Source organism: Pelmatolapia mariae, linkage group LG13 (assembly GCF_036321145.2).
Source record: "Pelmatolapia mariae isolate MD_Pm_ZW linkage group LG13, Pm_UMD_F_2, whole genome shotgun sequence".
NCBI classification, from domain to species: Eukaryota; Metazoa; Chordata; class Actinopteri; order Cichliformes; family Cichlidae; genus Pelmatolapia; species Pelmatolapia mariae.
This window is the reverse complement of record NC_086238.1, coordinates 15574006-15596540: the sequence shown is the minus strand read 5'-3', so window position 1 is coordinate 15596540 and position 22535 is coordinate 15574006. Positions and strand designations below refer to the sequence as shown.

The following is a 22535-nucleotide window of genomic DNA, read 5'->3' as shown; positions in this document are numbered from 1 at the left end:
TTTGATGAGTTTAAATGATTATATATCCCTGCATCGCTGTATGTATGACAATGCAGTTTATCTGCAAAATAACAAGTAAGGAAAGCTCAAATAATTAGTATGGAGTGAAAAGAACAATGTTTTCCAACAAAATACAGCCAAAACTGAAAATAGCATGACCTAGACATACTTAGATCAAGTAGAAATACATTAGAGCTATTCAAGTTGTATGCCTGCTGTTCATGCGCTCATCCAGCAGTGTTGGGTTCTGTAAGATTAGATTTTGAACTTTTGTCTTTATACATGTTGACTTATTTAGTTTTTAACTTTTTATTTGGTTTAGTTGTTTTTGTGAGTTGTAACCTGGACTTTTTGTTTTTGAAGAATATAAGAGATTTTTATATCCTGTGGTAAATACACCACAGTTTGAAGAAACATCCCAGGAAGCATTTTGGATTGGGTGCTGTCATAAAATACTAATTTTCCCCTGAGCAAAAGGTTATCCTTAACAAGACTCATTCTTTCTAGTTCGCCAGTGTGGCGGGGCGTGGCCTGCGGTGCCGTGCAGGGAAGGCGGACGCACCTGCACGGCATCTGCAATCACGCCCCGCCGACTTAAATATTGTAATGGGTGCTGTATTTGGGGTTGTTGTTGTTGGGATAATGTTGAGCGGGTGGCGGGAGAGCTGCAGCTCTGTGAGCATTGTGAACAGCAACCGTGCGAGTCAATAAAGTATGCTGCATAGCATGAACGTGTCATCGGGTCTGCCGTGGTCGTTTACAGTGGTGCCGAAACCCAGGAAGGGAGGCGCGGCAGACCCAGGACTGGGGCGGCAGAGGGAGGAGCTGGTGCGAATGGTGGCCGAGCTAGCGGCCACGCAGCAGGAGCAGGCGGCGGTGTGGCGCCACCGGCGGGAAGAGCTGCAGGACCAGACTGAGCGTCACCTGGAGAGGATGGAGTACCTGGCGGCGCTGATCCGGTCCTGCCCGACACCGCCGCCACCCCCAGCGGCGCTCCCCAACTGCGATGGGGTGGAGGAGATCCGGGCTGTGCAGGCGCCCGTGCCGGCCCCCAGGTTACGACCAGCCAGGGACCAGCCTGCCGCTGCACCCATCCCCACTCCGCGGGTGGGAGTGGCTTGTGCCCGGCAGGGGCCTGCGCCCATTCCTGCTCCCCGGAGGAGGGAAGTGGAGCAACTGCTGGGCCCACCACCAGCTCACCCACCTGCCCAGCCCGAGCCGGAGGTCAGCGCGGGGAGAGCGCGCGTGCCAGTGTTCGAGGAGGTGCGCGAAGGCCCGCGCATGCCGGTGGTCGAGGAGGCGCGCGAGGGTCCGCGCCTGCCCGGTGAGGAGGAGGACGAGAAGGTGGAGGAGCCGCTCCAGCTGGGAGCGGCGGCTGAGGAGGTGCCGCGTGAGGGGCTGCTTCAGCCGGGAGCGGCGGCTGAGGAGGTGCCGCGTGAGGGGCTGCGGAGCGGCGGCTGAGGAGGTGCCGCGTGAGGGGCTGCTTCAGCCGGGAGCGGCGGCTGAGGAGGTGCCGCGTGAGGGGCTGCTTCAGCCGGGAGCGGCGGCTGAGGAGGTGCCGCGTGAGGGGCTGCTTCAGCCGGGAGCGGCGGCTGAAGAGGTGCCGCGTGAGGGGCTGCTCCAGCCGGGAGCGGCGGCGGAGGAGGAGCCGCGTGAGGGGCTGCTCCAGCCGGGAGCGGCGGCGGAGGAGGAGCCGCGTGAGGGGCTGCTTCAGCCGGGAGCGGCGGCTGAGGAGGTGCCGCGTGAGGGGCTGCTTCAGCCGGGAGCGGCGGCTGAGGAGGTGCCGCGTGAGGGGCTGCTCCAGCCGGGAGCGGCGGCGGAGGAGGAGCCGCGTGAGGGGCTGCTCCAGCCGGGAGCGGCGGCGGAGGAGGAGCCGCGTGAGGGGCTGCTCCTCCGCCGGGAGTGGCGGCGGAGGAGGAGCCCGAGGTCCCCGTGCCAAGGGAGCCTGCTCGGCCGGAGGGCGAGCTGTGTGACGGGCCCGCCAAGTCTGAGGGCGGTGTGCTCGCCAGACCGGCCTCAACTCCACCAGAGGTCGGCGTGCCAATTGATCTTAGGTCGGCCCGGTCACCTGTGAGCCGTGACCACCTGCCACGCGGCCGACTCCGGACCAGCTTCGCCGGCGCCGCTGGGTTCGCGGGCGGCCACCCGAACTCACAACTCCCCGTCGCTTGGCCAGAGCCCGGGGGCGCCGACGGTCCGGGCTGACCCCCACTCCCGCTCGCGGTGGGGGGAGTAGGTTTGGCCGGATGGCTCCCCGGCCTCAGTCGGGCGATGGGGGTATGTGGCGGGGCGTGGCCTGCGGTGCCGTGCAGGGAAGGCGGACGCACCTGCACGGCATCTGCAATCACGCCCCGCCGACTTAAATATTGTAATGGGTGCTGTATTTGGGGTTGTTGTTGTTGGGATAATGTTGAGCAGGCGGCGGGAGAGCTGCAGCTCTGTGAGCATTGTGAACAGCAACCGTGCGAGTCAAAGTATGCTGCATAGCATGAACGTGTCATCGGGTCTGCCGTGGTCGTTTACAGCCAGGTAGGTGCCACTTCCTCTTTGTTCTGTGTTCACATACCTAGCTAATAATATGTGCACCTGTCTTATTTTATTTTATTGAAAACCAGAGAATCTGCAAGGACCTACCCAATCTGCAATCAATACAGGAGAGAGTGATGCGTTTCCTTGAAAATTTTATTCAAAAAGCAAACGACACAGGTTGGTCGGTGTAAAGCGCTAATGCTACCGAGTCATGTGCAAAGTGTTAAGTCCAATGTGTGACACACCTATCATTGAGACACATATTTTACTACAAGAGCAGTAAATGTAGGTCAGAGTAAAGAGAAACATCACAATCTTAACCATCTCCATTTTTTATATAAATAAAATACATTTATTTAAACATGTAACAGCGCAAACTTGTAAGTAATTTCAAACAGAATTTCTATTATTACGGAACCCCACCCAGGGGGCTACAGCCAACACTTTGGGTACCTCTACTCTATCAGCTCTAAGCTTTTTTTTTTAACGTCAGGATAGCATAAGGAAATATCTAGTGGAGGGTGTCAGCTTCACTGACCACTCTGGAGATACCTACCCACTGCTCTCGTCTTCTTTTCCAGGAATCCCTTGGTGTGCAGCTCCACATGTCTCCATGGCTTTGTCAGGCTTTGTCAGTCTACTTGGAATCGGACTTTGAATATGTACCTGAGTGCCTACTCGCCTGTTATATGGTTGTGCCTCTACAAAGCGCAATTGGACAAAGACTACATTTTACACCTAAGCGCTTTTCTATCTAACATTCAGACACATTGGCACACCAAGTAATGCATTGGAGACCAACTTTGGGTTAGCTATCTCACCCAAGGATACTTTGGAATCATTTTTTAAAATCCTTGTTCCCAGGTTGTTGCATTTACAACATTTTGAGAAAACGTGACCTCTGACAAAGTCGAGCTCACTGAGATTAGTGATGTGTCGGTTGCGAACGAAACGGCTCTTAGAGCCGACTCTATGAAGTGAACGACACAAGCCGGTTCCTTATTGGGAGCCGTGTGGTTTTTTTTTTTTTTTTTCGGTTTTTTTTTCTTTCTTTCTCTCAGCCTCTCTCTCTCGCACTTTTTTTCCGCTTCACTCCCAGTGTTGCCAACTTAGCGACTTTGTCGCTATATTTAGCGCGTTTTCAGACCCCCTTAGCAACTTTTTTTCTAAAAAGCAACTAGTGACAAATCTGGCGACTTTTTCTGGTGTTATTGGAGACTTATTTATGACGACTTTTTGACGTGAAAGCACGTATCGCTTTTACACTCAACAAGCAGCGGGTGCTGCCGTGGGCACCTCGCCCATTCCAAAGCGCTCACGGGCGAAGGATAGTCCTCCCCCAGCTTCTATCAGGGCAGAGGATGTTCACACCTATGCGTCCAAACTGCAAATGAATCGCACATGAGCGAAGCTGCTGCTCCCGCACTGACTGTAACACAGTCAGTTCTTCTTTTACTCTTATGCTGTTTTGTGGATCACAAGGTTTAAAACTACTTATAAACACACACACAAAGTAACTCCACCAGAGTGCCTATTTCGGGTCACTTTCGTATGTGGTACTGAATCCGATACATATCCGATGTTTTAGAAAGCGACTGCTGTTTGAATGGTCAGGTCGCATTAAATCCGTCTTTTACGTCACTGACACAAGACAGACGCCAATTATCAGCTCCGGAGAAGCGCCCGAGAAGACATCGCGAATGCTTCCTGGCCATCCAGTGTAGATGTTAGTGAAACTGTTGGGAAGACAACGTTGGAGAAACGTGAACATTTTATTTGTACTGTATAATCTGCAGATTCTGACAGAAATCTGCAACTATCCTTTGACGCACCGCTCCTCTCTAAAACAGCAATAAGGATAATTATTAGGTTATTTACATTACTATGTAAATAACAAAATAACTTAAAGCAAAAAATTGGGAAACGTAAAGTCCGATGTCTTTATATTAAGGGCCATCAGTCAAACAATATTGTTTGCTCTGGGTCTAAACAGAGCGCGTTATGTGTGACGTCTTGTTTTGCACATGCGGGCCGCTTTGAGGGTTCACACTAGAGCGCATTTGCTGTCGCATTTTATTTGTAGTGTGAACAAGCAGACAAAAAAATCGGATTTCATCAAAAAATCGGAATTGAGCATTAAGACCTGCAGTGTGAACGTAGCCTTACACTCGCAGTAGCACAGGAACAGAGCAGGAGGGAAAGAGAGAGAAAGAGAGCCAGGGACAACAATGTCACATTAGAAAGGTATAGTAATAGTTGTGGATGATAAAGGATTCAGAAAGTTTATTCGTGCAGGGCCATATGACAGAGAATGTGCATCTTTTTGTTTTCATATTTATATTTAATTGTGTTGTGGTTTGCAGTGTTTTGTGTTGTTTCACTTTAAATTTGTTTAAAAGGAAAAAGCTGAAAATTTAAATTGTTAAAAGTTGAAATGTAAATAGTTGTTTTTTGTATTATGTGATTTATTTATTAAATGTTATGTGGAGTGAATAAATAAAAGTATATTTACGATGGCCCCCAGAGACAGCACGTAAAAACTCCAAAACACGTAAAAACCCTGAAGCACGTAAAAACTCCAAAACACGTACGAACTCCAAAACATGTAAAAACTTAGACGCACGTACAAACCCCGAAGCACGTAAAAACTCCAAAACACGTAAAAACACAACAGAAGTGCTCTAGGATGCTAGGGGGCAGTGTTGTGCTTTTGTTACCTAGTGGCTACACAAGCCAGGAAGTACCAACGACCGGATTGAGAAGTGGTGGGGGACCGGATTTGGTGTGTGGTAGTAACAGGTAAATTAACATTTTTTTTAAATTATTTGAATATATATCAGTGCTTGTGTATAAATACACAAACAACACACATATGCTTTCAATTGTGTAATTTAAGTGATCTAGGTAGCTCTGTTTTGGAAGTTCAGTTATCGCTTCAAACACATACACTGTACAGTTGTAGTTATGCAGAGAAGCAGACATGTTCAGACAAGTTTGTTGCCAATTAATTTTTTATTGTCAGATTAGAAGTGCTATCCACTGAGCCTTCGTGCTGCCCGTAGACTGAGAGCGGAAAAAGGAGAGACAGGAGGGGGGGGGGGGCTTGAGGAAAGACAGAAGGTCAGGGGAGGAAGGGTGGGGAGGCGGAAGGGAACGAGATGGAGTCCATTTTTTCTTCTTTTTCTGATCTTTCTTTCGTTTTTCCTCAGTGATGCTTGGAGCTTTTCTTCAGGTTGTTGGTGCTCCTTTTCAAGTTGCACGTATTTTTCCTGCTGTTCCATCATTTCTTTGTGCATTTCAGTATTTCTTTCGTCTTTCTTTTCATTTTCTATTTCCGTTTTTGTCTGCATCTGTGCATCTTTCAACTTTGCCTCCATTTCTGCCACTTCCAGCTGAAGCAGTGCCTGTGCATACTGACTCTCTATGATCTCCACCTCTTGACGCATTTGCTGAAGCTGCATTAATTTCTCCTCCTGGAGCTGATGGTTTTCCTCCAGCAGTTCCACATTTCTGCACTTCACTTCTTTATGCCCCTTTTCAAGTTGCACATATCTTTCCTCCTGTTGTATCCTTTCATTTTCTATCTCAGTGTTTCTGGCCTCCAGGCTTTTGTACTTTCTTGCCAGTTCTTCATACTCTTGTACTTTTTTTATGCTGTCCTGCTGCATTTCTGCATTTGTGTTCTCCAGCTGTTGGTGCTTTAGCTCCAACTCTTTGCATTTCGGCCCCAGTTCTTCTTTCTGTTCTAGATGTTTGTTTTTCTCAAATTGCTTGTATTCATTTTCAATTTCAAGTGTCATGTGTGCATTTTTCAACTTTTCTTCCATTTCTGCCACTACCAGATGCATCTTTTCCTCCATTTTCTGATGTTTGTGCTCCAGGTGTTTGTATTTTTCCACCAGCTGTGCATACTGGATGTTCTCCGGTTCTTGATGCTTTTGCTGAAGCTGCATTAATTTCTCCCCCTGGAGCTGATGTTTTTCCTCCAGATCTTTGTACTTCTGCTCCAGCTTTTGTATCTCTTTCAGATGTTTCTTGCTCTGAGATTCCACCTGTTCCTTGAGAAATGCAGCTTGGATGTGTGCATCTTTATCTATTCCCACATCCATCTTCTGTCGTTTCAATCTTTGGTTTTCATCCACCAGCTGGTTGTTGTTGTCTTCAAGTGCCTTGCATTTGGCCTCCATTTCTTTTCAAAAATTGGCAAACTTATCCATGTGAAAGAAATTTTTTCGTTCATTCAGGAGGCCATTGAGCCGACTCCTCAGCATGTAAGTGCTCTCTTTCAGCTGGCGGTTTTCCTTTCGGAAAGCATAAATCTCATTGGGATTGGCATTTTCATGCTGTGTATTCCAGTGAGGAGGAGGAGGACCACAATTATTTTTGCGGGGTCTGAGGTTGTAGTTTCCTTGGGACATGGCAGCAAACTAACCATGTGTCTTGTATCTTAATAAAAAGACGAGTGGAGATCCTTCTTGGATACAAGAGTTGAAAACGTGTAAAAATGTTTTTTTCTAAATTGCAGACGAACTGTAGTGAAAATTTGACAAAAGCAAATACACTGTGGTGCAGACTGAACGCGGGTCCTATATATGGGGTTTTTTCGAAGACGTCACAGTTGCCGAAACCCTTTGATCCCCTACCACGTGATATTAATGAGTCAAATGCATGCATTTTTTGATCTCTTCCATAACAACTGTAATTGTTGATAGTCTTGCATAACAACTGTAGGTCCACAAGTTTTGTCATTCAAATACAGTCAGGGTAAAAAGAGCGTACACTCTGTACCACTTAAAAGGTTTTGCTTATCATCAGGACATAATAAAAACGATCTAGTCTGTACCAGGTCAAGTCCGTAAACACAATCTGAGGTGAACAACAAAAACTCATTAAATATATTATACCTTGTCTTTATTTATTTATTTAGCAAAAATAAAACAGAAATGCAGAAGCAGCACGTGAAAAACTATAAATATGCTCCCACGAGTCAACAGCTTGTCAAAGCAGCAACAACTCGATGTAAATGTTTTTTTTGTTTGTTTGTTTGTTTTCCTTTTTTGGTCTACGTCTCTCGAGGGGTTACGAAGGAATTTTGGCCCACTTCCACTGAAAGAGGAAACATTACCGTTTAAGTCTGCATTCACAACGAAATCCCCTCAGATCGGCTTTTATACAAAACTTATACTTTTTAAGTCAATTTAATTCTTTTTTAAAGAAAGGACAATAATAATCTGATTTTTATTTGTGACATTTTGAATTGAAATCATATTTTTTTTGTAATTTAAAGCGCCTTAGGCAACTGATGTTGTGATTTGGCGCTGTATAAATAAAATTGAATTGAACTGAAATGAACTGAATTGAAATGAATTTAATTGAACTGAATTGAAGACTTGAGACGTCTGAATGATCTTGCAGAAATAGTGATGCTATTTTCCAACATATTGAACAGTAGACTGTGATTTCATAGCTGTTGGCAAAACAATGTGAGGAAGAGCCCAAAAACTGTGGAGGTAGAGTTTCCCCAACTGTTCACAGCTGTTGTCTGGATTATAAAGTGAAAGAAATAATAATAGTTAGCATAAACAATAAGAGAACAGGACATCACAGATAGTAAAATCCCATTTTGATGCCACTGTCATCTGTGTGAACTATGTTGGTATGTTGTTTTATGGAGTTTCAACAACAGCTCCACCTCTATGATAGTTCAATTAAAGTGATCTGAGGCCATTAAAATGAAGCCTGTGTTATACACAAGCAACTCAACCAAAAAAGTCATTATATATATTATGCCCTGTCTTTATGTATGTATTTATTTACCAACAATAAAGCAGAAATGTAGAAGCAGCAGTGTTGGGTAAGTTACTTTAAATTAGTAACTTAGTTACATTACTAGTTATTTCTATCAAAAGTAACTCAGTTACTTCAAGTTACTCGTTACTTTCAAAGTAACTAGTTACTAGGGAAAGTAACTTTGGTTTTACTCAGAATTCTCTTGTTAATGTGTTGCTTCCGTAACTGGATACCCAGCAAGATTGCCAGTCTTCTAGCTTGCTTACTTGCCACAAGTGCACTGTGCCACCTACCAACAGAAAGGAAAAAATAAGCTGCATATTTCCAAGAGAGAAATCCCACGCCTGGACCATCGTTGATCGCCGACATGATTCTAGCCTACGTCACAGCGTCATGTGCGCTTTTTACATCAACACAAAAACTGCAGTCGTGGTGCTTTCGATTGTACTCAGAACTCGGAAATTCTGCCTTCTGAATAGGAAGATGTAGGTAACACCAGACTGCAGATGAGCTGCATACAGGGCTGGACTTGGACAAAAAATCGGCCCGGGTGTTTTGACTGACCGGCCCACCATTATAGGAAAAATCATAAAGCCTTTGAATGAAAACAAACGCTGTTGTGACAGTGATGTACACTGTTTTGATGTGCATCAATCTATCAATCATTTGTTGTAAGATTCAGATAATCATTTAATAAAAGCTAGATATTTTAAATGAGAATAAGAAAGAAAAGTATTTCTTTGTGCCCCCCTCTCCCTGTTAATGCCCTACCTGGCCCCCCTGGCAACACTTTGCTAGACCCGCCCCTTCACAGTTACCAGCTGTCAGCTACATAGAAAAGGATCCTGGTGTTATTTGTCTCTCAGAAACAGTTCATGACTTCCCTTCAACTCATTCATGTCACCCAAAAGGTAAACCTGTTTCTCCATCACCTGTTCAGCTCTGATGATTCAGTAAGGACATCTCCTGGTTTCATCTTCATGTTTCCCTCTCACCAGATAACCAAACCGATATCATGACCAGCAGCTTTTACAGCTGTGGCTCCAACAAACATCAGCTGATACTAGAAAGTAATATTAAATAAATTCTAACAACAGCTGATCAAGCTTAAATGTGCTGCTGTTGTTTAACGCGACATTCGCTGGTTTCCTCTTTCTGGCGCAAAGTGGGAGATAAACAAACAAGAGAGAAAAGCCAATCAGCTGATCATTGATCAGTTTCATGATTGAAGTAGAAACGGGAGAGGGAGGGGGAGAGAATGAGAGAAGAAGAAGCAGCTGTGCAGCAAAGACAGAATAAATCCAGCTTTGTGTCTTTTTCATTGTAGCTGAAGTCCGGGACAAACTGTGTTCCTTTTCACCTCAATACGAAACGCGTAATATTTTTTCTGAATACGGAACGATTCCGTTTTTTACGGGATGGTTGGCAACTCTAATAATTAACCTTATGAACAAAATAAAGTTCACTATCAAATCAAATCACTTTTATTGTCACATCACATGTGCAGGTACACTGGTACAGTACATATGAGTGAAATTCTTGTGTGCGAGCTTCACAAGCAACAGAGTTGTGCAAAATACAATAATGTAAAACAAGCAAAATATAAAAATGGCTAATCTAAAAAGTAATAAATATATGTACAATATGTAAAGGTATATACATTACTGAATGTGTATACTAAATATGTTTTTCTACGTGTGTGTGTTTGAGTGTGTATATAGTATGTATATACATGTTTTACAAATGAAATAAAGTAAACAATAAAATAAGATATATAAAATATACAGAGGTTGGTATGTGCAAAACAGTGGTATTTATATACAGTATGGAGTGCATAATGTTGAAGTTCCAGTAGTGAGGGTGAGGTGTCTATGACGTGTTCAGCAGTCTGATGGCCTGATGGAAAAAGCTGTCTCTCAGTCTGCTGGTACGGGACCGGATGCTGCAGAACCTCCTTCCTGATGGAAGTAGTCTGAACAGTTTATGGCTGGGGTGACTGGAGTCCTTGATGATCCTCTCCGCTTTCCTCAGGCACCGCTTCCTGTAGATGTCTTGGAGGGAGGGAAGCTCACCTCCAATTATCCGTTCAGCACACCGCACTACTCTCTGGAGAGCTTTGCGGTTGTGAGCGGTGCTGTTGCCGTACCAGGTGGTGATGCATCCAGTGAGGATGCTCTCAATGGCACAGCGATAGAAGGTCCTGAGGATGCGGGGGCTCATGCCGAATCTCTTCAGTCTCCTGAGAAAGAAGAGGCGCTGCTGCGCCTTCTTCACTGTTTTGTTTATGTGTACTGACCACGTAAGATCCTCAGCCAGATGTACACCAAGGAAGCGGAAGCTGCTCACTCTCTCCACAGCGGCGCCGTTGATGGTGATGGGGGTGTGTACTCCTCTGCACCTCCTGAAGTCCACTATCAACTCCTTTGTCTTTGCGACGTTGAGGGTGAGATGGTTGTCTTGACACCAGTGGGTCAGGGCGCTGACCTCCTCCCTGTAGGCCGTCTCATCACCGTTGGTAATAAGACCCACCACTGTAGTGTCGTCCGCAAACTTCACAATGATGTTGGAGTTTCTAGTGGCCGTGTTACATCAGTAACATCATAGCACCACCCAGCTGTATAGAAACTCTGTCATGCTAGCTAGTACGCAGTACGAAAAGGTCAGCATAACGAAAATAAACTACACCTTAACTTGGTTTATATCTGACCCAGATAGACTGCAGGTCATAACTTCTTACCTGAAGTTCAGTTCACCTGACACTCGGACCGGCGGCCGCCTCGGGTCTCTGCTCCTCCTGCCTCCCCTTTCCCTCATCCACCTGCTGGCCTCCACCACTTGCTAATGTTACTGAAACTGTGGAAGCTCCACGATAGCCACCACACGAAGTAACGAATAATGAGCCTATCTGAATCCCAGTAACGATTAATGCGTTCCTGATTTTGGTATAATAACTAGTTACCGTGCTCGTTACCACAATAATAACGTAGTTACTGTAACGCGTTACTTAATAACGCGTTAGTCCCAACACTGAGAAGCAGCGTGTGAAAAATTATAAATATGCTCCCACCAGTGGCGGTCCTAGCCTGTTTGGCACCCTGGGCGAACACTCCCTTTGGCGCCCCCCCCCCCCCACACACACACACACACACATACACACATACAACACATTAATGATTGTACATTAACATAAAACTGTTGTCGGAACCATACTGAATTTCACCAGAGAAACATACACACATATGAAGAGAGAGAGAGTATGCATAGTATGCAAACGGCTACCAGACAGCCATCATAATTTATCATACAATGAGAACAGGACAAATCAACAATTTACAATGACTAATTAACATTAAAATCTGTAACATAATGTATTGTTTGGAGTTTAGTCTGTTATAGTGATGGGATTTCCGGCTCTTTTTAGAGAACGGCTCTTTCAGCTCGGCTCACTAAAAAGAGCCGGCTCTTTCGGCTCCGAACCGGCTCTTCAGGTTGTTTTGTTGCTTTAATTAATTTATTATTAACAATAATATAAAATTATGCCCAAAAGGAATTACTAATATAAAAAAAGTGGTTTTATTTATATATGTTTATATATAAATATATGCGGTGGCACCTAGAGACAAAGCATGTACAAACTCCAAAAAGCATGTACAAATTATGTTGTACATGCAACAGTCTGCAGAAGTTAGTTTCATATTGACTAAAGAAACTGTATCGATTGGTTGTTTAACAGCAAACAAAAAAGTTGTTATTTGTATTAATAATGTATGGTAAAAAAAAAATACATACACAGATGTCGTTATTTAAAAAGTCGCCCTATTTTCACTGCCTTTCATAGAGAATGAAAGCGAGAGAGAGAGAGAGAGAGAGAGAGAGCGATGGATGAGCGGTGGATTTGCAGCATATAATTCAGCAGGAGACACAACTTTTTTGAAGTTAGACTTCATTCAGTATCAGGCACTAAGACTCTGCACAGGTGCATTTAAAACAACCCCAACAGCAGCGTTACAGGTAGAGATGGGTGAGATGCCACTTGGAAGCAGAAGACAACAGCTAACACTTAATTACTGGGAAAATCCACAGGACCATGGACAGGATCACTGAACATAACCTTGCTGGGAGAAAGAAAGGTGGGTAACAAAGAGCTTTGGATGGACTTTGGGTAGAAGAGCAATAGAACTCAAATTGGACCAGTTCAACATCCGTCAAAGATTGCCGTTACCAGCAATACCTCGATGGATACTTGCCACAGGAGATTTCACATTATTTGAAAAGAAGAATAGGGTTGGGGCATTTAATTTAAACTCACACACAATAGAAGCTTACATTGACCAGCATTATAATTATGTTTAAATATATACAGTAACATTGCTGAATTTCCTTCTTCACTGGTATTAGTTTAAGTCTGTTGAGCATTTGACAGTCAAACTGGTGTAGCATTTGTTGTCCTGGAGTTCAAGGTCAAAATAGGGAAAAGGATCAATGATGGAGTGTCAGTATACACTGGAGAAATGCTAGCAATACTGTTAGCTGTTTAATGGGTAGAAGACATGAGACCATTAAAAGCAGCCATTTGTTCAGGCTCAAGCTCGTCATTGGTCAATTTACAGTGTAGCCACTCAGAAAGTAGAGCAGATATCCTAACAGAGGCTCAGCACACACTTTACAGAATACACATGATGGGACTTACTTTTGTGTTTTTATGGATTCCGGCGCACTGTGGAGTAAAAGCCAATGAACTGGCAGCTAGAGCTGCGAAGGAAGCCACAAAACATGTGGTAGTTGACCTGGGTATTAGCTGCGGTCAGACAGAGACAAAGAGTATTTGAAGGCAAGAAATGAAGAAAAGATGGCGAAAACAGTGGGAGTAGGAAAGGAGGGGGCAGTGTTTGTACAAAATTCAAAGGAGGGTAGGAGAAATGAGGAGGTGGTCATATCGAGAATAAGATTTGGACATACTGGTGTGAACACTACACTATTCATGATAAGGAAACATAAAACAGGGAAATGTGACAACTGTGGAGAAGAGGAAACGATAGAACACGTCATCTTACACTGTCAGATGTGCAGGTGGAGAGAAGATAACTGACGCAAGACCTCAGTAAGATAAAAATGAAACTAGATCTTATTTATTTACTGCAAAAGGACTCTAGAAGTAAAGGTTATCAGGCCTTATTCCAGTTTTTAAAAGAGGGTAAATTGTTTGGGAGGATTTCAGTTGTTGTTGGTGATGGTGGTGGGTTTTTTGGGGGGGGCGACGTTCCAGTTCACACTCCATACCAGTTGGTGACGGTAATGCACCATTCAGTTGTTCACCAACCGCCAATAAAATTTATTTAGAAGAAGAAGAAATCGATTTCGCTGACACCCAATTGGCGCGCCTTGTGTCCGTTTGCCTCACAGGTACGTTGAAGCAATTATAATAAAAACTGCGCACGGGTGGATTCGTGACACTCACAACAGGCTGTGTATTTGCTTTTAACCAAGATGTTATTTGGCCGTGACAGTCAAACGTCCAACAGTTGAGCTAAGCTAAGCGGCTATTGCTTTTGCTAGCTAACGTCGGCTAACGTTGAACACCAAAGATGTACACGAGTAACGCGAGATATGTAACTGTGCAGGACTTCCGCGTTCGCGTATTCAGGCATGAGAGGGTTCTGTTTTGTTAACTGACCTGTTAAAGCTAACATGACATAGTAGTTGTTTTCAAAAAGCAACTGTATGGTAAGATTTGCTAATCCGCATTTTATATTATATTTGGGCTGGGTTTACCACGTGCAAGCACTAGCGTATGCGGATTTGTATCTTGATTTTTTTTTGTGTCTTTGGCTAAACTTTGAGAAAACCGGTGTGGCTACGTTAGGTATATGTACCAATAAAACACCGAGCATCTTGACAACCGAAGCCGTAAACAGACCGTTTCTGTACCCTGTCTCCAAGACTTGTTTTAGAAGGTAATAATTAGCCCTGCTCATCGATAGAAACGCGCTTTGTTTATGTTTATTTGATTTCCGTCAGCCTGCTTCCCTTTCACAAAACACAGCCGAACTAGTGCGAGTGAAGATGAAGAGATCCAAAGGCGGTGGTGACGAGGAAGCTCCCCGGCATAATGGCTCAGCGGGCCGAAGGAAAGCAGACCAGCAGCAAAGTGACGGGGACGAGGGTGGCAGTGACATCGGCCCAGCCGACCTGCAAGACGACGACAATGACCAGGGCCTGAGGAGAGAAATAAGGAGCAAATACAGAGACCTCATCAGCTCAGTGCAACGTGAGTGACTACAGGCCAGCAGGTTTGGGGATGGCCAGAGTTGTTGATTTGTATGTATTCCAAACAAATCCTTGATGTGCTTTTCTTCTTGTTTTGTTTTTCAGAGAACAGGGAAGATATGCTGAGCCCTTCAAACAACAAACTAACAGAGGTTTTAGAGGAAGCAAACAAACTTTTTAAAGATGGTAGGTCTGATACATGTAAATGAATAACACAGGCCAGCAGATCAATCATTTAGACTTTACAGTTTTTTGGGGTTTTTTGGTGGCAGTTCGACAGGCGAGAGAAGCAGCCCTGGATGCACAGCTCCTTGTTGTGGCTACAGACCTGGGGAAGGAGAAAGCCAGCCAGCTGTTCTCCGAGGGAACCGCTTTCGATCCCACTGCTTTTGCTGAGCATCTCGTGAGTATGATTACTGTATCGTGTCTGTCCTTCAGTCACCTTGCACGAGTGGTCCATACAGACCTTGCAGTTTTGTACAGTTGCAGTATTTCTGTCTGGATTTGCAACTCGAGCTGCACATGCTTTTCTTTTACCTTAAGTTATGTATGGTTAAAAAAAAGGCAAGGAGGGCAAAACAAAGCTGACAGGAGTTTGTTTAGTGGACTCATTTGATGGCCAGACACAAACCCCAGTAATCATGAATTGTTAAATATGTGTCTGTAGGGCTGTGCGATATGATGAAATATATCGGATGATAAAATGAAAACATCTATCGTCATATTATACGCTATCATTTGTTTCCTGGTATCACAAAGTACACTGTTTATGGCAACATTTATTTCATTGTTTGGATCGTCATCATGTGGATGCAGGCACAGAGGATACCAGCAGAAAGAGTATGGAGAGAGTTTACGGATGAGAAGCAAAAAAAGATCTGTCAGGTGCTCAAAATAAACCGTAGACTCAAACATTAGAACAGGCTTTTACCCGGCTTGTAATAAATACAAAGGAAATGGCGGCCGTTACAACTTGTATCTAAAAATATATAGTTTAATGCATTAGTCCAAACACTCGACTCCAGCTGAAAACACTTCACACAAGTCAAGTTGCCTGAGATTCACAGAATTTACAGAAAATGCACTATTTTGTGATATATATCATCTGGATGAGAAATGTCTTATATTGGGATATGAGTCATATGGCACAGCCCTATGTTTCTTTAGCTATAGCAGCTTTGTACTAGTTTTTTTCCTGCTCGTTTAAGTGAGTAATACAGACACAAATGCTAATAAATGTAGGAAAATGTGCGATTTTAAACAAACAACTTCCAAAGCATCACATACTGCAGTGGTCATGTGGTGATGTCTATGTTTCTCTACAGTTGTCTTTCATGGGTCTGAACCGACTAGAAGATGATGAAGACGAGCAGCAGAACACCGCTAATGGCTACCTGCCGCAGGACGCCTGGCACCGATTGGCCAGGAGAGCAGAGTGCTGCTTTAGGACAGCACCCTCTTTCCACTATATGTGAGTGATTTAGCAAGTCTGTTTACTAGCTGGGACCGCAGTGCCAGGGTCTTTGCCTGCCAACTAAAAATAGACTGATGTTCTGTGAAGAAGCAAATTAATAACACAGACGTTTTCTTGGGACAAGTGCACGTGGTCTTCTGCCAGTCCGTAAAAGTAGAATAAGTGGTTCCAGATTTGCTGCCAGTAATCAAAGCATCCTTGAACAGCTCTGTGTCGTTTCCTAAAAACCTTCCTTTCTCTTAATTCTTTTTCTCTCCTCTTCCACCGTTTGCTCCTCCTGTCTCATGGAGTGCAAATAACAAGTGCTCGAGTGATGCCAGGTTGTGTCGTTTGCTGTCATAGCCTGGGTATACTCAACTTTGTACTTTTGTCTCAAATGGCAAAACAAGTTTGTTGTTTCTACCTTTAACAGGAGGAGATTTCTTGCATATTTTACAAAGTATTTTGTGGTGTTGGAATTTCTTGGCTGTTGTTTACGCAGTCTGGGATTGTGTCATTGTTGTGCCTGCTGGGGAATGTAAACGCATGACACTGTCGTACCACTCATATCAGGTTTTATATCGCATAAAATTTTATGCTAGTGTATTATGGATGGTATGATGTGGCACCTAAGTTTTACTGCAGCAGGGTAATGCTTACTCAGTCATACTCAGGCTTTTGCAGTCATGTGATGCTATTTTGTCTGCTATTTTGGGAATTTGATGCTGTACGGTGACGTGAATAAGGTCCCAGTCACACAGTCACCAACGCCCTGGCAACCAGCAGTCGTGACGGAGAGAGATGTGTATTTCCTGACCAGCTGGTGAATGGTTGCTGCCCTTCACATGGTGAAATTGGACACAAAGAGGTCGGCTGTTCTGCACAAATATCCTTCTTTAAATTGTTTTTCACTGGCAGATTGCTCCAGCTGCCTGTAGATTGCACGCAGGATAGCTTGTCTGTAGACAGTTGTGACCCAGTGGTCATCTTTTTTACTACCACGATGGAGTTAGTTGGTGAGTGTTTGCAGACAAGTTGGTGTCTTCCATGGAAACTACAAAGCAATCTGCAGGACTAAAATGATCACAAGGAGGATTTTGGTGCGGCACCCTCTTTATGGCTGATTCAACCTACCACTCACCAATCAGTCAGGGAAGACACATTTTTCCCTCCCTGGTGGCGGTGTCATGTCCAATATTGTGGACAACTCTCAAACAATGTGAGCATAATGTCATCAACACAACCTCACCTGTGGATTTAACATATCAAAAGTTCTAAACAGAAGGCGCATTGTCAGATTATGGTGTAAGATGGAATAAGACAGTGGTTTTATGTGGATACATTTTCTGTTTTTTTTTTTTTTTTTTTTTTTGTTTCCCATCCTTCTGGTTCTTTGCAGGATGGGCTCGTTCTATGCAGAACCACCTCCCCCGAAACAAAGGACAGAACGGCAAAGAAAAGCACCCAGCAAAGAAGCCAAAAGGATAATGCCTACTCAGGTAACTGAAATTACATTTCCATGGCTGCCGTTACCTACATGTAGTTTAAGATAAATGCAGTAGCCACCCGTCCCTGTTTCCATTTTCCACACATACACAAAGCTTCTCCATATTATCCACCACATTGTTGGTATTTGGACCCAGTGATCCCTGTGAATCTTCTTCTGTTGATTTGGAACCCCTGGAAGTTTATTTTAAAGCTATTATTACTGATCTGAATTTTGAATTGAATTTTTTTTTCTTTCTAGGCAGCACTTTGAAACAGTGATCCATGCTTTTATTTCATCCCATCTGGATTACTGTAACTCTCTTCATGTGGGAGTCAGTGAATCGCTACTCTTGCGCCTGCAGCTGGTTCAAAATGTGGCTGCACGAATGTTAACAGAAACTTGTAGAACAGAAACTTGTAGAACAGAAACTTGTAGAACAGAAACTTGTAGAACAGAAACTTGTAGAACAGAAACTTGTAAAACAGAGCATATAACCCCTCTCCTGGCCTTACTCACTGGCTGCCTGTATATTTTAAAGTTCAATTTAAGATTATTATGTTCATTTGAAAATCTGTTCACAATCTTACCCCACCGTACCTCTCTGAGCTTCTTCACCCCTACACACCCTGTCCGTCTCTCAAGTCAGCTGACCAGCTGCTCCTGGAAGAGATCCAGGTGGAATCTTAGAGGGGACAGGGCCTTTTCTATCGCTGCTTTAAATTATGGAATAAATTTCCCTTACATGTTAGAGAGGCCCCTTCACTTCACAAAGTCTTAAAACTTTTTTGTTTGGCTCTCAGCTCCAGCGAGAGTTTTTCTTTTAGTTATCTGACCTTTTTAATGGGTTTTTATTTATATCTTATGTATTTTCATTATCTGACTCCACTCTGCAGCATTTCATGTCAGCTATGGTTGTTTTAAATTCCTTTATAAATAAAGACAGATGGATGGATGTTTGCATATAACCAGGGGTGCACATAAGTGGTCTGCAGGTGCGCATTCACTGTCAAAATAAAAGACGCGCACCAGATAAGAAGTTGCAACGCGCATTTGCGTACATAAGATTTTCTGGAGGAGGACAGACATTTGTTTAGAACTCTTAAAGATGTCGAAGAAGCAAGCTCCTTTAAGCAATTACTTTGGTGTTCCTCCACCTCCAAAGAAATGTCAGAAGGAGTCCGAACTGCAAAAGAATCGCGTATTCTCGGAAAAGTGGTTGCAGGAGGTGAGCTGGCTTCAAACAAATGATGAACGCACATAGATGTGGTGCAGAATATGCCGTGAAAATCCCACTCTAGCAGACAAAAACAGTGCCTTTTATATGTACGCAAATGCGCGTTGCAACTTCTTATCTGGTGCGCGTCTTTTATTTTGACAGCGAATGCGCACCTGCGGACTACTTATGTGCACCCCTGCATATAACACACTGAGCATTTTAGGGAGTGAGAATACACCTGAATAACCCATCTCTTTTTCCTGTGTAGTATGTATGAGAGCATGCATTGAATAAGTATTATTTTCCAGAGGTCATCTGTTTAAAACAAATAAATGGCATGATTCCGTAATCTTCATCTTTCAGAGCATATCTTGACTTTTTATTTTCTAATTGTATTTCTTACAAATGAAATCAACAGATTTCTTTTTTTAATTTTGTGGACCTATCCCACTTACGCAGTGTGTTATTAAATGTCTTTTAGCTGAAGAAAATGGAAGAGTCGCAACAAGAAGCGACCGAAAAAGAAGTGGAAAGGATTCTGGGGTACCTGAAGAGCTATTACCAAGATGATCGTGAGTTTGAAGTCGACCTCAGAGAAATCGCATGGCTGTGTAAACTATTAGTTGCTCACATGTGCTTTTTTTTCCCTCTCCTTCTATCACAGCAACCTCACCAATATCATATTACGAGTTTGTCATTGACCCCAGCTCCTTTTCCCGGACAGTGGAGAACATCTTCCACACTTCTTTTCTGATCAGAGTAAGGCATTTACTAAAGATTTAAAGTGAACTCCAGTGCCTCCTGGTGACCATAAGCAGGCATGACAGTTTCATTTGTGTTTCAGGATGGATTGGCAAGAATGTATCTTGATGATGAAAAATTGCCGTGTATAGGTGAGATGGTATGACACTTCTGACTGGGGGATGGCATAGAAAATGCTGTAAAAAATAAAATAAAATAATGTTTTCATGTTTCAGCTCCTGTAGAGGAGGGGGAGGTGGAAGCCGGAGGTTCCACCAGCCGTAAACAGTGTATCCTCTCTATCAGCCCAAAGATATGGAAGGTTAGCAGGGTTTGGCCTAAAGTGCACATTAATAAAAAGCATGGTAGTTACAATCAAGATTTTGTTTTGTGCCTGTGATATTAATTGTAAAGTTTGCTTTGTCCTTCTCAGGAGCTCATAGATGCCTTCGACATCAGAGATTCAATTATTCGGCCTCCAAACACACAGAATGACTGACAGACTACACCACCTTCCCCACTGGAAAACCTAAACATTGTTCTTAAACGTTTTACATAATAGAAGTCAAGTGACGTGTTACAGTTTTATCAGTTGAGGTAAATGTATAATAATTGTTCTATTGCACATTTGTTTATTTTTTACTGCTTTTTCAAGTTGGAATAATAAAAAAGAAATGAATAAAAGTTTTTAAAATTATTTTATCGCAACTCTTTCATATTGATACACAAAAGCCTTAACACAATATACTTCTGATAATCTGAGCTTTGACATAACACATTGGTAGAAATGAACGAATGTAGGTTCAGATATTTAAGCTGCAGTTTGCAGGAGAAGGCTTCTCTCTGAAAAGATCTTGGCAGCACAGCTTACATTTACAAAGTTGCTTCTGAATAAACTACAAAACATCTGGAAGAATGTTCTTTGGACAGATGAGACCATAGTAGATGTTTGGCCATGATGCACAGCACCATGACTGGCAATGGTCAAACAGGATATTAGCACAAACATCTCATACTAACTCACCATGGTGGTGGATGATTTTTATTTCGGCTTGGTTAGCAGCCACATGACTTGGGTACCGTGCATTTACTCAGTTGACCTTCAGTATGAGGTCATCTGTACAACAGTTAAGATTTAACCAAAAGTGGGTAATGTAACAGGACAATGATCCCAAGCAAGCAGCAAGTGTGCAACAGAAAGGCTGAAAAAGAGAAGAATGGAAGTGTGGCAATGATCGAGTCAAAGTCCAGACCTCAAACTGACTGAAATGCTGTGGTGAGACCTTAAAAAAATCAGTGCAAATGCCCGCAAACCTCAATAAAGTGAAGCAACATAAAGACAAATGGGCTAAAGTTGTTCCATAACAATGTGAAAGACCAATGAAGTCACATAGACAATGATTGCTTTAAGTTGCTGCTAACAGCAGTTCTGCTAGTGACTAATTTATTTTTCACAGAACTGTATATCCTTAGTGCAAGAAAGTTTGCAGTAAGGATTATTTGTTTTTGATATTTTGTACATATCCCATAATTTCCTATGACAGATTAGGCTGTCCATGACATAGGTCTTGCGCAAATCAAGGGAAAGGGAAAGACATTCTGCCTGTCAGGTTTCTTTTCCCAGTGGTTTTCTTCATGTAAACCTACTATGAAGCATGATCACTGGTCTGCTGGTCTGATCCCTGGACCATGTCAGAATCATTTATCTGCCTGTATTTATGATGCATGGTTGTCTCAATTGGAAATTTTGTGAGTTGCTCATTTTTAAGGAGCCAAAATGTTATCTTAGTGGTATTAGACTGCCGAGTCCGTGCATACTGATGTTTTGGCTGACCTACCCTTACATATTTTTTAACCTTAGAGGTTGTATATCACTTCACAGTGTATTTATACACATACTCACACACAAGCAGCCATTCAAAGCCCTGGCCTGGCACCGGGAACAATTTAGGCTTCAGTGTGTCTTCCAAGACCAGTCTGTTTTTTGCTTGTTTGTATAATTGGATGTAGTCATGCTACATTAGACACAACCCAGGCCAAAACAAGCCAGACACAGTGCTTTTCTATTGATCCTCCAAGTTTGGATCTCTACGAGAGACCACTCCCTTCAGGAGAAGAATGATTCATCATAGGATAAAGGTGATATCTCAAAATAACTTTGTATAATTTGCCTTTATGCCTCTTTCTAAGGAGAAAAGGGACCCAAACAATGCCTGCAAAATATCTCCAGAAGCATAACAGGGAGCAGCCACTGACCTCCTCTCTGTAGGTGTCAGGAACTCATCAGGTATAGATATGTCCCTGTTACCATGCTACAAAAATGTAACAAAAAGATTGAGTTAAACAATAAACAGCTAAATTGATAAACAGCTAAAAGATAAAAGTTCTTTATTCTGTTTTGCTATTGGGTTTCTTTGTTATTCCATATTGGCTGAGTGAATATCAGTATGATCGGATTCATTTGGCTGAATGCACTGATACTATCAAACATACCCATCATGATGATGTACCAGCATCATCTTGGTTCTTTTAAAGAGACAGGCACACTTCGTGCTGCCTCCCATCTCTTCCTCTCTCCCACTCTGAGCTTTTTTCCCTCCAAAGCAGTGCTTCAGTCTGCTCACCCTGTGCACTGATGTAGAGCGAGGCTGCATTAAGACTGGAAAGAGTGGCTCCCTTTTTTCACTCTGATTTGATTTAGGTTGGACTCCTTATGTAATGTAGATTTTATATAACAATGGCTTGAAAATATATGTCAGAGGGACACCATGGGCAATGCAATGCAGAGCTTTTATTAGTCGTTGAGGGACACACTCACACAGACACAGAGGCGTGCACACCCTCACTCTGTAGCTCCTGCAGAGATCTGCCTGCTTTGGCAATGCTGAGTCTGACTAACAACGATGCAGTTCTGCAGAAAGGTGCTTTGCCAGCCGTGTAGTGCCAGAGTCACTTCACCAGAGGAGGACATGGAATACAAGATGGGGAGCTGCATCGGAATCCCACACGGCAAGGTAAACAGAGGAGAGGTGGAAAACTGTGGGGCTGTC

At 43.4% G+C, this 22535-nt stretch overlaps 2 protein-coding genes across 4 annotated transcripts in view; both read left to right on the top strand.

Annotated features, from left to right (window-relative positions):
• Positions 1 to 13671: 13671 nt before the first annotated feature.
• On the top strand, positions 13672 to 20182 carry nsmce4a (NSE4 homolog A, SMC5-SMC6 complex component). 3 transcript variants are annotated; one of them, XM_063492096.1, is made up of 11 exons: positions 13672 to 13722; positions 14363 to 14587; positions 14692 to 14772; positions 14859 to 14989; positions 15912 to 16057; positions 17439 to 17538; positions 19226 to 19316; positions 19409 to 19503; positions 19589 to 19637; positions 19722 to 19807; positions 19919 to 20182. In XM_063492096.1, exons 2-11 carry the CDS (start codon positions 14383 to 14385, stop codon positions 19982 to 19984), a joined length of 1050 nt encoding a protein of 349 aa, XP_063348166.1. In that variant the 5' UTR covers positions 13672 to 13722; positions 14363 to 14382; the 3' UTR covers positions 19985 to 20182. The 3 variants fall into 3 exon arrangements, with proteins under 3 accessions (XP_063348166.1, XP_063348168.1, XP_063348167.1); XM_063492098.1 differs by having other exon boundaries at positions 13678 to 13722; positions 14338 to 14587; XM_063492097.1 differs by lacking the exon at positions 13672 to 13722 and adding an exon at positions 13781 to 14273.
• Positions 20183 to 22093: 1911 nt separating this feature from the next.
• The window catches only part of tacc2 (transforming, acidic coiled-coil containing protein 2), a 47826-nt gene continuing 47384 nt past the window's right edge, over positions 22094 to 22535 (top strand). Inside the window, exon 1 of the mRNA XM_063491822.1 lies at positions 22094 to 22499. Coding sequence (XP_063347892.1) covers positions 22389 to 22499 — 111 coding nt within the window. The 5' untranslated portion in view covers positions 22094 to 22388. The remainder of the gene's footprint in view (positions 22500 to 22535) is intronic.